This window comes from Kogia breviceps, chromosome 13, assembly GCF_026419965.1.
Source record: "Kogia breviceps isolate mKogBre1 chromosome 13, mKogBre1 haplotype 1, whole genome shotgun sequence".
Classification (NCBI taxonomy): Eukaryota; Metazoa; Chordata; class Mammalia; order Artiodactyla; family Physeteridae; genus Kogia; species Kogia breviceps.
The window spans coordinates 53,766,787-53,782,702 of record NC_081322.1 but is presented as its reverse complement, the minus strand read 5'-3'; the positions used below and the strand labels follow the sequence as shown (position 1 = coordinate 53,782,702).

At 32.8% G+C, this 15,916-nt stretch overlaps 1 protein-coding gene across 17 annotated transcripts in view; it reads left to right on the top strand.

Annotated features, from left to right (window-relative positions):
• Window positions 1-15,916, top strand: part of TRDN (triadin) — a 502,784-nt gene that overhangs the window by 323,758 nt on the left and 163,110 nt on the right. For all 17 annotated transcript variants that reach the window (XM_067010670.1, XM_067010684.1, XM_067010683.1 and 14 more), the window contains 8 exons: window positions 6,797-6,823; window positions 7,254-7,283; window positions 8,856-8,885; window positions 10,086-10,112; window positions 10,497-10,544; window positions 12,266-12,313; window positions 13,568-13,585; window positions 15,594-15,638. In XM_067010670.1, coding sequence (XP_066866771.1) covers window positions 6,797-6,823; window positions 7,254-7,283; window positions 8,856-8,885; window positions 10,086-10,112; window positions 10,497-10,544; window positions 12,266-12,313; window positions 13,568-13,585; window positions 15,594-15,638 — 273 coding nt within the window. The remainder of the gene's footprint in view (window positions 1-6,796; window positions 6,824-7,253; window positions 7,284-8,855; window positions 8,886-10,085; window positions 10,113-10,496; window positions 10,545-12,265; window positions 12,314-13,567; window positions 13,586-15,593; window positions 15,639-15,916) is intronic.

Below are 15,916 nucleotides of genomic sequence, written 5' to 3'. Positions count from 1 at the left end.
TTGAGCATCAAGAAGTGGGATCCAAAGGGTCCCTCACCACACAGTTGAGGCAAAATATGATAGCTGTCTGGGAGGCATTGTGAGAACAGAATGGTCAAGGCTAGGATGCTTGAATAACTAAAAAGATTCCATAGAAATTTATTGTTAGTACAGCCTCAAGAAATTTAACAAAATAATTGGTGCCTAGAAAACTTAGCACAATGCAAAGCCAATGAGGCTGAAAAAAAATCATTTTTGTGTATAAATTTCACTGGGTTCATGTAACCAGGAAGCTGCACAACCACCGTAGACCCTGAAGAACTTTCCAAACACTATCTCAATATACTGCCAGAGTATTGCTGCTTTTAAATTTAAAGGATGCCATGAACAATATTTTCTACTTCTTATCTTTCAGACTGCATTTCTCTCTATTATAATATGAAGTAAATTTCTTCCAGAAATTTAGTTCCAATTGTTAGAGGCAATTCTTCCTTACCAAATGGTTTCTAGAAGACTAAAAGCTAATTTTCAAAGCCTTAATTATATTTTATTTCTCTGATTTCCAGCACTACATAAATAATGCTAACTATCACATAAGTTTTCATTGTCTCTAAAAATATATTTGTGAACATTGGATAAATAATAATATATTATTGTTTCAACCAATAACTTTATACAGTACATAGCCTCTATAGGAAAAAGAACTTTTTTTTTTTACTCAAATTCATATACAAATCAGAAAAGATTACCGTTTAGAGTTTTATAATGTATTTTATGTATTTAACATTTATACTTTTCCATTTTAATCTTGATAATTAAAAGGTTAGAAAACTTCATGAAACATGTAGCTGAGTAATAATGGCTTCTAGTAAAATGTGGTATGATCTTTGAACTGATGCAGGCATTCCATAAAAGTCCTTATAATATTTCCTTGCTTCCTCCAAATGGATTGCTTATTCAATATGTATGGCACAAAGTTTAGATATTAATCTCCAAGTCAATTTAAAAGGTAAAGTACCTGTTAGGTAGTTCTTTTGGCTAAGATATACATCTACAACAGAGCCATCTTCTGATCTGTACTAAATATCTGTGTAAAGAAATATATCTGAAACAGACTCACAGGTCTTAAAAACAAAGTTTGTTAATCTGCCTTAGACCTAAAAACGTGCTTCCACAACAGAAAATCTATCGGGAGTTGAGTAAACAGACTTACTAAAGAGCAATAAAACTAAGAGGAATTAACACTGCAACATTTCAGGTTGATTATCTACACTGTGTCTCCCTTTAAAATGATTTACTATTTAGATTTAAATTAATATTTAGTATAAATATATTGTTTTAGACCTGTATGAGATCTTAAAAATCACCTAATCTAGCTTCTTACATTTATTTTCATTTTGGAAGAGGAGAACCAAACAAATTAAATGGCCATGTCAAGGTTCCACAGTAAATGAGTGTCTGAATGAGAATTTGACCCAGCACTTAAGATATCTTTATCTACTGCTTGTTGCAGTGTACTAACGAAATAAGTAGTTTCTGATTGTATAGGTCAAAATTTTATTAATTTTGTCTGACGTTACTTTAAAAATTCCTTAATATATATAGATGTAGATAAGCTATTTATTCTTTTATGTATATAATATTAAACTGCTATGATTTTTCTCATTCATGTGTCTAATATTTTAGAATATTTTGGCTCAATCTTTTTCCTTTTACTTTCTTTTTTTTATTTGTTGACTATGACCATTTATTCTTTTAAGTCTATGCATTCATTGTAAGGGTAGAAATGGGAAATACTGCATTGACATTTTGGTTTAATACAATTCAAAAGATTTAGAAAATACAGAAAATACAAAAGCTATAATAGAAACAAAAAAATAAAATCTCCATAAGTAAAATGAACAAATATATTTATGTATGTATATACTTATTATATTGCTACTTACTGTTGAAATGTATTCTGTGAATGTGGAGCCATTTATCACTTCCATGAGAACATCAGTGTTACAATGATTTGGTTTCCTTTATAAAAATAAAATATTCTTGTGTTATATAAAGTAGATTTCACATCACATACGTTACAGATCTCAATCCCAAACATCTGAATATACTATTACTGTCATCTATATTGAAAAGTTGACACCCTATAATCAACATAAGCATGTTCTGTTTTTAGCTTTATCCATTTATGTCTCAGTAGATTGAAGGCTTTCTCTGATTTTAATTAAGCCATATCTGCTGAAATATGACATACACGATTAGATGGAACTCAGAATTGTAAAAAATAACCATAGTTTTTTTGTTAAATGAATGCTGTTAACAAATGTCATGGTTATCAAACAGTGGTTCTCAAATTTCAACATGTGTCAGATATACTTGGTGGGCTGGCCCATGCCTAGAGTTTATGATTCTGAAGGTCAGGGATGGAACTAAGAATTTACATTTTTAAGTTCCCAGGTGATGCTGCTGTTTGAGAACTACTGCCTTTACAGAATTCTCCTCCAACAAACATTCTACACTTGTCCTTATGCTTATTGCAGCCTAAATATGGACCTTAGGAAATATATAGTCTTAGACCATGTATAAACAGACATTTACATGCACTTTATTCATTCATATATCTGCAGATATGTTTGCCTGTGAAGTTTCATCAGATTTTGAACTGATATTATATACTCTCATAACTGAATGTATGAGATCATGAAATTAAGAATATAAAAGAGCTAAAGAATATTTAGGACTGACATTAGCAAGATGGTGATATAGGAATTTCCAATGTTCATTTCCTCCCAAGACACATCAATTTGAATAACTCTTTGTGCATGAAAATACCTTCACAAGAGTCAGGGATTCCAGGTGAGGTCTTAAAACACTTGGGTGAAGCAAAGAATAAGTAAAGACACACTGAGGAGAGTAGGAAAAATAGATCCGCATTCCCGCCATTCCCCTTCCCTAAGTCCAGGCAGCCCAGCTCAGAAAAAGACACCATCCTCATGGGAGAAAGAGAGTTAAGTGAGCACCCAACTTCACTGCAGACCTCAGAGCTAGTCTGAATACTAAATGGGATGTAGCCAGATGAAGAAGGAGGAAGAATGTTCTAGACAGAGAGAGAAACATTTAAGACATTCCAGAAGAAAAAGAGACCTTAAGATGGTTTTTAAAAATACAATACTTCAGTATAACTTGAACATAGAGTACAAAATAGTACAGAAGAGGGTGATGAGATATGCAACAATTAGATTCATCAGTAGCCTTATAGAGCAGGCAGAGGCAGCTGGAGTTAATAAAGGCAGTACGTGATTTACATTGAGATGTGGTATCTGAAATAACCAGACAGGCATCCTAGAAAAGCTCTCTGGCTTCAGAATTGAAAGAATGATGGAAAAAAAGCCTGTGTTTGCATGACCAGTTTCTCTCCAAAGAGAAACAGTGGTGGATTGGATTAAAGTATTGTATTGTTTCCTAGGGCTGTGGTAATTATGCCAGGAAATGAGTGGCTTAAAACAGAAAATTATTCTCTCACAGTTCCTTAGACCAGAAGTCCAAAATCAAGGTTTAGGCAGGACTATGTTCTCTTTGAGGGTTCTGGAAGAGAATCTGTTCCATGCCTTTCTCTCAGCTTCTGGTCTTGCTGGAAATTCTTGGTGTTCCTTGGCTTCTAGGTGTATCATTCCAATCTCTGCCTTTGTCATCTCATGGTGTTCTCCCTGTATCTTCACATCATCTTCCCTCTATGCATGTCCATTTCTGTGTCTCTTCTCCACCTTTTATAGGGACACCAGTCATACTGGGTTAGGGCCCAGCCTAATGACTTCATGTAACCTAATTATATCTGCAAAGACCCTAAGGTCACATTTATGTACTGAGTATTAGGACTGCAACATTTCTTATAGGGGGATACATTAAAACCATAGCACAGAATACAGGAGAACAGCAGAATAATTAGACAGTTGTTAGAGGACTGCAATTGAAATTAAACTTGGAAATAAGTATATATGGGAGGGCACATGAAGAACCAGCTCTGAAACCCAGATTTCATTATTGAACAGCTTTGTGGGAATAGATAGTTATCCAGTATCTATCACAACCTGATTGTAGGAATTAGCAGAACTTTTAAGTCAAGATTTTCTTAACCTGGTTGGGTTTGAAGAGCATAATTGAACATCCTTATATTTGTACACAATTTGTGTGTGTATGTGTGTGTGTATGTTCTCTTATTGAACTGTGCTTGGTCCATGTTGAGAGCAGTAGGTAGAATCCTATGAAAACTGTTACATAATTAGGGTAAGGATATTGTTGAAGATGTTATCTGCTACATTATGCTGCATTCTAGTTTTTCTTTTCTGAGAACCCATAAAACAAATTTATCTCAGGTAATATTACCAAGAATTGTTGTGCTTTTCTTAAACAACTTATTTGCTTACAACTTAAAACAGTGTGAATTGTATAACTGATTGCACATTTTATCTTTGTCTGGATTCCAGAAAGCTGAGAGGTGAATAGTCATGTCAAGTCAAAGAAAACCTGTAGTCATTTTAACATTTTTTTTGTGTTCTAATGTAATTTCCGAATTCACATATTCTACATTCATTGACTCAACTTCTCCATTTATTTACCTTCTCTTGTTTCCATGAATTATTTCATTTATTTATCTAATGAACACACAATAATTGAGTGCCTATCACATAACCATGTATTGCACCAGCTCTCTGGATTCAATGATGGATAAACATGATCTCTGTTCTCAAATATCTCACAGTCTAGAAGGGAAGGTATTCACTTAAGTTAATATTTACAGTATATTGTGAATAAGATATCAAAAACAATGATCAAGATATCAAAAAAATAATGTTGGCACATAAAGGGGAAATGTCCAACCATATCAGAAAATGCTTTCTGAGGAAGAGATAGCTGAGCCCTAAATAGAAATTAGCCAAATAAAAAGTGAAGGGAAGAAAACTCTGATTAAAAAAAAGAATCAAGGAATAAAAATCTCTACATAAATGGTGAGATATTCTATGTTTGTGAAGTAGAAGATTCAACATTTAGAAGTCAGTTCTTCCCAACTTGATCTATAGATACAATGTAATTTCCATCAAAATCTCAGCAAGTTATTTGTGGATGTTGACTAAGTGATTCTAAAGTTTACATGGATTGGGAAAACACCCAGAATAGCCAACACAAAACTGAAAAAAAAAAGAACAAAGCTGGACTGACACTACCCAACTTCAACACTTACTATAAACTGCTACAGTATTATTACTATTTCTTTCTCTACCTTAAGTAGTTTCGTTGTGTGCATAGGCTGGCAGTGCTCATCTAAAGACTTGAGGGAGCCTTCCACAAATTCTCCAAACTTGTTAAAATCTTTTTTTCTCCCTCTTTCTAATCTCTTTAGCTTCCTACTTTATATTACTCTGACCACTGATCTCTCGCTGTCTTGGTCTCTCAAGACTCCCAGTTCGATCTCATCAAATCGGCTCTATTCCTGCACTAACAGCCTGCAGTTCTCTCAAGGCATTAAGCTGGGATAATCATAGAGCACACCTCATTTGTTTTTCATTACTTAAAAATCACTGTCCTTTATTGTCTGATGTCCAATATCTTTAAAACCATGTTTTATATAGTTTTTTCTATTTCCTATAGTATCAAGTGTGAAAACTAATCAGGTGCTTGCTATTTTATTTAGCTAAAAGTGAAAGTCACTAGGACACTTTTGACAATGAAGAGGATGGTATAAATGTTTATCTTATTACAGTAGAGTATGTTATGTACATCCTTCCCAGAAGCCAAATGAATAGGAATTTGAAAAGAAGAAAGTGATCAACATAGTTACATATGTTCATTGATACTGGAAAGTAAGGGGGAATTAGTTAGTGACCAGAGATGCCTGATAAATATAATGTTGAGAATAGAAGCTAGATGATAATGAATTAATGATTAAATGGGAGTCAATAAATGGAAAAAACAAATAAAGGTAACATTCTTAAGAAGTTTAGTAGAGCAGTTATGGAAAGGTATTGGATGTTATTAATCTAGGAATTCAGAATCAAAGAAAGGCTCTTTGTTTACTGTTAAAATCTTTGTTGAGATAAAAAAGAAAGAAAATTAAAATTTACTGTGGATAGGGGTCGATGTTGGCAAACTATGGCCTGCAGACTGGCCACCAGTTTCTGTAAGTAAAGCTTTATTGGAACACAGCCATTTCTATTCATTCACATAATGCTATGGCTGCTCTGTGCTACAACAACAGAGCTGAATAATTGCGACACAGATCATATGGCTCCAAAGTCAAAAAATGTATATATCTGAACTTCCACAGAAAATTTGCCAACCCCTGAACTAGGAATCCAATATGCAATAAAAGCATATGGTATATTTTGGGTCATCAAGAATTCCAGATTCAGCAGCAGTCGCTATTGAATATATTATACTGGGACAGATAACATATTGATAATGGAAATGAAAGCAGTAGTCTTGAATTTTTCATCTTGGATAATGAAAGGCTAAAAGTAATTCTCAAAATAAAATTGTATGTTCCATCTTAACATTAGATTATACAGTTAACATTGCACACGAGTTTGTGAGCAAATTTTTTAATGGTGCAATGAAATTAAACTGTTATTGTTTTAAATGATTTTTCAATTAGTAACTTGGCTTGGACATTAAATTACATATCCTGTAAAAATTTCAATAAAGAAAGATAGTTGAGGTCTATAGTGTTTGATTTTCAAATATATAATATTCTACCATATACAATGTTGATCCAATAACAATGGAATGACTCAGTTTTTAATAATTTTTAAACTTTTTCTAGACAAAGAAGTCAAGCCCAAGTCTCCACGTATGTTATACATGCCAAAAACAAAAAAACAAATCTTAAATGCCTGCTTTACTCATCCTCTGATTCTATTGTTGAGTGTTTTGCATAAAGTCAAAGGCTTAACTATTTTGTGCAGATAATGTGCTGGTTATCTTACTTGTGTTTCTGAGAATTTGCTATGCTGATATTTTCCTTTATACTTCATTCACTAGGTATGATTTCATTAACTTCTCATTAAAAATCTTAGTTCATGTTTCCAATTTTTCTCAAAAATTCTTATTGTGATTGATAATGAGGAAGCTTTACTTGTGTGTGTATTAATCTGCTGCAATCATAAGAAGAAAATTAATATGGAAGATTAAATAACAATAATATGTAAAAGAAATATGCATGAGTACAGGAAATAAATATTTTAATATAATCGTTATTACTAATGTTTACTCGTTTTTAGAGCCACAAGTAAAAAAAGAAGATAAGCCAGGTATGTACATTTCATTCCATATTTATAATGAATAGCATACTTTTTTGCAAATGTGTTCTAGTGCAAATATTATACTAAAATTTTATTCTTGAACAACTTTTTAAAATAAAACAAACATAACATATGTTTAGCTATACTACCTGTTCTTAGAAAAAAACCCTATTTACAAAGTGAAACCGCTGAGAAATTTATATAGTTCAGAAGAAACAAATGACTATTTTTTGCTGATTACTAAAGAACACAGACATCCTGTCAGAAAAAAAAACTGCCCACACTCTTCTATTTTTTGGGGGCTCCTGAGTCAGATGAACATTTCTGAGGGCTATAGCAGGCAGCAAACAGCTTTTTAAAAGAAAACACAGCAATGATTTCCAAAACAGTTAAAATTTTGATTCATGTCTCCCAACTGTATTGGTGTTATGGGGCTGCTGTAATAAAATACCAGAAACTAGGTGGCTAAAAACAACAGAAATTTATTCTCTCACAGTTCTGGAAACTAGACATTCGAAATCAAAGTGTCAGCAGGGCATGTTTCCCGTGTAAGGTGTAGGGAAGAATCCTTCCTTGCCTCTTTTGGCTTCTGGTGTTTGTGAGCAATCCTTGGTGTTCCTAGGCTTGAAGAGGCATCTCTCTAATCTCAGCCTCTGTCATCACATGAACCTCTTCTCCCATTGTCTTTATCTCTGTATCTTTTCTCTTCTTCTTTAAGGATACCAGTCCTACTGGATTAAGGATCTTCTCTACCCCCATATAACCACACCTTAACTAATTATTATAGCTTAAAACAACAAAAATTGATTTTTTCACAGTTCTAGAGGGTGGAAGTCCAAAGTCAAGATAGAAGCAGAGCCACACTCCCTTTGAAACCTGTAGAGGACAGTGCTTCCTTATCTCTTCTAGCTTCTGGTGTTTGTCAGCAGTCCTTGGTGTTCCTTGGCTTACAGTTGGCTCACTCCAATCTCTGCCTCCATCATTACACAGCCATCTTCTCTGGTGTGTCTCTATCTGTGTCTTTTTTCTTCTTCTTATAAGGACACCAGTCAGATTGGATTAAGGGCCCACCCTACTCCAGTGTGGCCTCATTTTACCTTAACTAATCACATCTGCAAATAATCCTATTTCCAAATAAGGTCACATTCTGAGTTATTTTCTGTTAGGGCTTCAAATATTTTTTTGTGGCACACAATTCAAGCCATAACACGGTCTAAATTTCTGAATCACAATTACATGTATTTAAGAAAAGCTCTTCCAACTCCTATCGTCAAGTCATTTATCTTATGTGGACATTAGGACTATTCTCCACAACAATAATCTTGAGAAAACAGAAAATTCAGGTTGAAATCCATTAGCAGTAGCAATAACTTAGTGACAGACAAGTACATATCATGATTTTAACTACTGTGTATTCAATAGTCCAGTACTGACAAGCCAGTAGGAAACTAAAATAATTTTTACTAAAATTCTGCTTTTCCAAATTATGGTAAATGAAATAAAATTGTGTCCAAAAATGAATTTGTTCTCTAGTTTATTTTTTCAGATTTAAAAATTTCTATCTTTTGTTTTCACCTTCAGAGTCACAAGTTAAAAAGGAAGCAAAACCAGGTAATAATATTTTTATTCTTAGTTACAGAGCTAATGTTGCTGTTATTTTAGTACTAAAAAAGGCTTACTACCCACCACTGGGGAGTTAACACAGAGTCTCCCAGATCCTCATTATTTTCCCTACTCCATTGCTCAATATGGTTTCACACTACTGGATTAGGTGAGAATGGGGATATTCCATAGGCAAAAACATCTAGAATATGGCTTTAAATGAACCTCAGCAGAGACTCCAGGTTTCACGAGACATTTCTTGGAGTTCTTCAAAGCCTAGTATAGTCATGTTTAATCTGTGGGTTTATTTCTGATAACACATCAGAGTTATAAAATCATGAAATCATAGGCTACTGAGATTTGAAGGGAAAGAGGACAAGAACTTACCAAGCATATGCTAGAGCTGAGAAATAGCATAAGATTCCATTTTCATCCCATCACTAGGAGAGACATGCAACATGACATTTATTACCCATGTTTCATATCTGTGGAAACAGTTCAATAGACCAAGTTTAGAAAGTTATTTTTCCAAGCTTTTCACGTTAATAATATTGGAGCTAGAATTGTGCCCAGGTCTGGTTTATTCAAAACCCTGGGTGATGTCACTAAGAGATTGTCCCAGACTAACAATCATTTTATTAAGAGGTAACATTGATCTAAAATAAGGGCAATCTTTCCAAGTGTACACTGCTATTTAATGTGTAAGTCCTAGTTCTGGTACCAACTAGTTACTCACCTGAGGCAAGTCAACAAAACCCTCAGGCTCTATGGATGCTATTTCTTCATTATAAAAACTTATGTAGCAGGATTCTTAAATAAAAACAAATTCAAGGATCCAAGTCTAGATGTATATGCAATACTTATTCCTTTAATTCTTACCAGAGCTTACCTGACAACTGATCATAAGCTTGAGTCTAGTTTTTCTTGTAAATAATGTATCTTTTTAATGTATCAAGGCTTAAAAATGCCTAACTACTATCTTATTATTTGTTTTCCTGAGTACATTTATTTGCTGCAGATGAGTATGTATTACCAGATATGAACACTTTGCATTTTACCTCTTTTTTAAAAAAATCAGAAACCCAATACCATTTAAAACTTCTAATTAAGGCTAGTAATATTTAAAACTTTCAGTTATTATTATTAAATACTACAGTTTTGCATGTGATTTAATTGAAATTTTTATAATTATGAATATTTATTTTCTAGCATCATCCGAAAAAGCTCAAATACACAGTATGTATCTTAATTTTATCTATAAAGTTGATATAGAATTTTTACAAAAAACTTAAATATCTTTAATAATACATATTTGCAATCTGTGCCTCAGTATGTATACTTTATTACAGCCTATGCTTTGGAAATTATAGGTGCTTAAATGTAAATAAGAATTCTTTGTATATTGTTTTCATGCAACCAAAACCTTTAAGTTTTTTATTTAAACTACATGAAATGACATGAAAATTAAGGAACAGTTTTTCTCCATGGACACATTTGTTAAAATCTGTCCATTTTTTTCTACTAAACAAATCACTGGACCACGTCACAGAGAAAATTCACCATATGTTATTTTATAAAGCTTCTAAATGTCTGAAAAGATTTTCTTTTTATTATTTACAGAACAAGACATAGTGAAACCAGAAAAGGCTGTTTCTCATGGTAAACCAGGTATTTTGCAGGTGTTGTTTGTACAATAGTATCAAATTGTCTTTCAATGTTCTAGCTTTAACAGGATGATGAGCTTAGAGTCAAATCTAAACTTATTAGGGATGATTCATAGTTCATGCTGAGAACTTGATCTGCCAGATATAACTACATAGCTGATTCCTTCCCATCAGAGACTTAGCTTAGCACAAAGACCATCTTTGCCAGCATTCAGATGATTGGTCTCTTCATTTTGTTTTGTTCTGTTTGGGGTAAGACATCACTAGAAAACTTGTAATTCGGAATGGCTCATTCAAACATGATCATCTTGAATTCCAAAAATCCCAGGAAAAGGAAATCAATATTTCCTCCTACTTCCCTTCATCCTTACTTCTTTCCTTCATCTTCTTATTCCTGGTCCTACATTTTGTAGAAAGTAGAGAGGTAAGCCAATGGGCTTTGCTCATAAGGAGAAATAGAGAAATTACCAAGACTAGTTTAATAATTTGTTTTTATTTAAGAATAGAAACTTTATTTAAATTTTAATTTAAGACAATTAAATATGAATTTAAATTTGAGGTTGTGTCAAGCCCCAGTTGTTCTGTAGAATATTGTCCTTTCTTGTTTCCCTGATGTTGTGAATATAGTTAGGCCAGAATCTTTACACAGGTAAAAGCATACTTTCTTTAAATGTATCTTAGGTAACTTTTTGCTTATATTTTTAAAATTTTACTTTATACAATCTATTTTCAATGGATTTGTATCAGTATGATTTTACTTGTTTATGCTTTAAAGAATATGAGACACCAACAACAGAAACCATAGAAATAAATAAAGCAGAACCAGACTATGGGGAGGTGAGAAAAGCAGTCTGTACTGACATGAGCAAAACCTTAGAAACAACTTTTAGAACCTCCTGGTATAATGAATAGTAAACCCTGTTACTTTCTTTTCTGTCCTAACTATCAACCATTTTTGAGGTGAAATACTGAGAGAAGGAGAGAGTTTAGTCTCTGAGTATATAACAAAGGCATTGCCCTCTAGCCACATCTTTCTTTTATTTCAGTGATCACATTCATACTCTAAATTCTGTTTCCCAGTGAAACTTTCTAATTAGGATATTTGACTAACTGATTCATTCTCACTGCTCAATACTTGAAAAGTTTAATTTTATATAGAATCATTTTACTAATCCCTCTACTTTGACCCAAATCTATTTGACTATGTCTACAAAAACATACAGCACAGAAGACATCCCATAAATGCACCACCTTTGCCTTTCCCCAGCTTTGCAACATAAAAACTTGGGTTCCCAGGCTAATCTTGGGTTCTCAGGGAGATATCTTGCTCAAGAAAGATAAAAAATTGTTTCTTCCTGTTCTTATTCAATAATGAAAAGGGAATACATGTTTTATGTGTACTTAAGTGTAGATAAATACAGTGAAATACAGTGAAGGCAAAGGATAGAGTATACTTTGGTTAGAGGTTAGGGGACCATTTGAATTAGGAAAACTTTTATGGCAAGAAAGCTGTAAAGGACATATGCAGCTGGACAGATTTTTTTGTGCTCCTATCCAATTTGAATAAAAGATATCACTTGCTGTTTTATTGAGAAAACAGCTAAGTTTGTCTCAGTATTGGTGTTATGTCAAAGAAAATACAAAACATCAAGGTTGAAATGTGTCACTGTTTTGTACTGATACATTTAAAATTTCCACTTGTGTTAATATTTTTTCTTACCACAGATGAAAAAGTTGTCAAGCAGGCAAAAGCTATCACAATAGAAAAAACAGGTAAATGAGCTATTTTAGATTTTTCTTCTATGTATCAGTTTTTATGTTATGTTGGCACACACCCACACGTGTGCAAACACAGACCCACACATCTTTACTGAAGTATGTGCACTCTTAGTGCCATAAATTCTAAGATTCTTGATTCTTGTGAATAACTAAAAGTTATACTCAATAAAAATTAATGGTGGAAAACTAGAGAGACATACTTTAATTTTTTAAAGTATGATTGGCCTAAGCTTACAGATAATTCACAAGGAAATTTATGTCATGCATTGATTATCATGTACTATTTTTAGGTGTTTAATCTCATTTTCAAAACACATTTACTCAAATTTTAAAATCAGATAAATCTGAAACTGTCTGCTGTTCATGTATTAGATGGAATAATTTCCATTTATGAGAGTTCCATAGAGACTTATCTGGTTGTGTAAATTTTAAAAATTGCCTTGAAGAATGATCAATAGAACATATAATATCAAAGGAAAAATATCAAACCATCATTTCACGTGAGAAAAAACAAAAGGAGTGTACACACTCTTGAAATTCTGAAATTCTTTCCTAAAAGGATAAACAAAATTAAGTCTCCATCTCAGCTGACATCTTGAAACACTGTATCTCCTCCATTTGATCCCAAGATGAAAATCCTACCTACCTCCGCCATGAATGGAGTCCCATTTCTTACTAAAAATCATTCCAAAGGAAAAGGCCTGTGAAGTAATTTCTTTCTTTTAACTGAGATAATCATGATAATTGGGATTTCAATACCATTCTCAGAGGAAAATATAATAGATTTCAGGAGATAACTAATTATTTATAGAAATTATAGACTGTATTTCATGAGAAAGAAACCCTATTTTCACATTACCCCATACAACCATTGTACTCTATTCCAGTCATTGCCTTAGCTCATAATTTTAGTTAACATTCCTCTAATTTGCACCCTAAAGTGTTAAGCATCTCACTTAGTTATATGGGTATTTGGATATTATGAAGAAACTAGCCCAATGTATTTGTGTCCCAAATATATAGATTGTTTCAAATTTTACATAAAATTTTGTGTGTCTTAGTTTTTCAATAAACAGTGTGTTTATTGTATTTGCTGACAGTGAAATAATAGTGTTCAGAGAGAATGGATTAAGCTTAAGATAAGATGAGAACTTAAAATGAAGAAGGAATAAATACAAATGCTAAAGAGTAATTTTTTCCATGGTTTGTATTCATCACATGCCATTTTCTTTCTTTCATTCTCCATAGTCAAACCCAAACCAACAAGTAAGAGACGAAAATAAAATCTGGAAAGTATCGCTTGGCCATTTTAACTTTAACAATTTGCCCGGGTTTTTTTCCCAATTGTTATTTTTAGCATTGCCCAAGGCTAAAGTACCTCTACAGGTGATAAACTAACCTTATTGCTACAGCTTTGATTTAACATCTTTATCTTTCACTACTAATTAATAATTCAGTATAATTATACAGAAGAAATCTTTGGAAGTTGTATCACTATTATTAATACTAAAAGAGTGAGTCCATACAGGCTATAAAAATATCACTAAGAAGTTAGGGTAAATGGGCAATCTTTTAAACATACATAATGAATAACAAAGGAAAATTAAATGATATACAATTTTTGGTGTTATGAACCACATACTGTTTTTAATTTGTTTCCTATAAGCAGCATTAATTATATGGTAGGTAGTTTTTGGTATTAATGTTATTCATAATTTTATGAATTATAAACATTTTGCCATTTGTTTATTGAAATCATGGAATTTTCTCATGAGTATAGATTTTTAAAGATTGTCCATTTTATTGTTCAGGAGTAATACAGATGTTACTGGTGTAGAGAGTTTAAAAGGTGACTATTGGGCTCAGAAAAGTGTGAATATTTGCCCATTGTTGCAGGTAGTAAATATGTCCAAAATTGTGTCAAAATTGTGATATTGGTTCATACATATATTTGTGAAACAGAGGCTTGGATGAAGATATGAGTGGTTTTTGTCAAATATTCTCTGGTTCATGTATGAAAAATGAATTGACAAGGTCCAAAGATGAATTTGGTGAGACCAGTTAGGAGGTCATATTAGTGATTCAGGAGATATGGCAAAATATATAGAGCCTAAAAAGAACATAATCACCTCCCAGAACCTATTGCATGTATTTTGAATGTATATTTCATATTATTTTTACTTTAATTTATTATACTTTTGCAGTGTTATTATTATGACAGTTTAATAACTTGAATATTGGCTTCTTTTATCGTGCATGCTTATTTAACACTAAAATTTATACAACTTAAGTTCATGGAAGTTCATTCTTGAATGCTATCAATCCCTAATTTACAAATATACAATTAAACCTTATGACAATATAGATCCCACATCTCCCCACTTACTTCATTGTTGGTGCAAGATGATGGGGAGGAAGTAGTAGTGATTTCAGAGAATCTCCAAATTCAGGATGAGGGAAGGAAAGGACAGGTAAACCAGAACAGTTCAGGAGGACTAAACCTGGAAGTGATTAGTAAGAACTAACACTTGGCAGTGATCTGCTGTATTTCCAAATATTCTCAACTCCATTCAAAATATCCTACCCCACGTAGCTTTATTTGAAATTCCACTTTTGGTGAAAGAGAGAGATCTAAAATTTACTTTAATTCAAATATTTTTCAAAGGGCTGAGAAGAATATCAATTCCACATTTTGATTACAGTTGTTATGTCCTAGATTTACTTGAGATTCATCTGTGAGAGCTCTAACTGAACCTGAAAAGAGAGGGTGTTCCAGAAAAATGAAAATACAAAACGTTGCACTTTCTGGAATAAGGCAAGTCTAGGTTACATTTTCAACAAGAAACCAATGACTAGCACCAAATTGCTTCTGATGTGGCAAGAAAGGAAGTAAGAGTCAGAGAGGTAAAAAGGGAGCTTGTAAAATGCCAAAGGCAAATGTCATCTGGTTTGAAATATCCTCAAAGAATGATTCAACCTTCAGCAAATAAAGAAAAATCCTCTTATTATTATTCTCCTTTTTGTCATATTCTATCTTCTTATACCACATGGCCCTAAGAGGGCTAGCACCTTCGAAGTATCTTACAGGATGTCCTGAGAATGAACCTGACCTTGTTTCTAATGTGTTTCTATGGCAATATGCTTTCTGTGTTCCAAGTTACATGCAAATGACTTTGGAGGCATGCTGAGGATCACCTGCAAATATGTAAATACTAAATTGCTTGCTATGCAAACAATCTACAGAGTGTCAGTTAATTTTGATTTCTCTCTCTAGAAAAAGCTGAACATAAAGAAAAAGAATCTCCATCTATAAAAACAGGTGTTTTTGCCTTTCTGGTTTATATTCTGTCCTAATTCACTCTTTTTATTAAATTTGAAAATTAAAGCAAAACATATAAGTACCTTTCATTTTATTTCCTGGTAATGTTTAGTCTTGTGGTTTTGTGGTAGAATCTAGTTTATCTGATATAAGGACTGTGGTAGTGCTGGTAAACATTTTGCTAAATACTATAACCCATATATATGGATTGCTAAGCATTCTATTATAATACAGCAGTATTAACAAAATAGTATTTCCCTTCATGGTTCATAAGACCC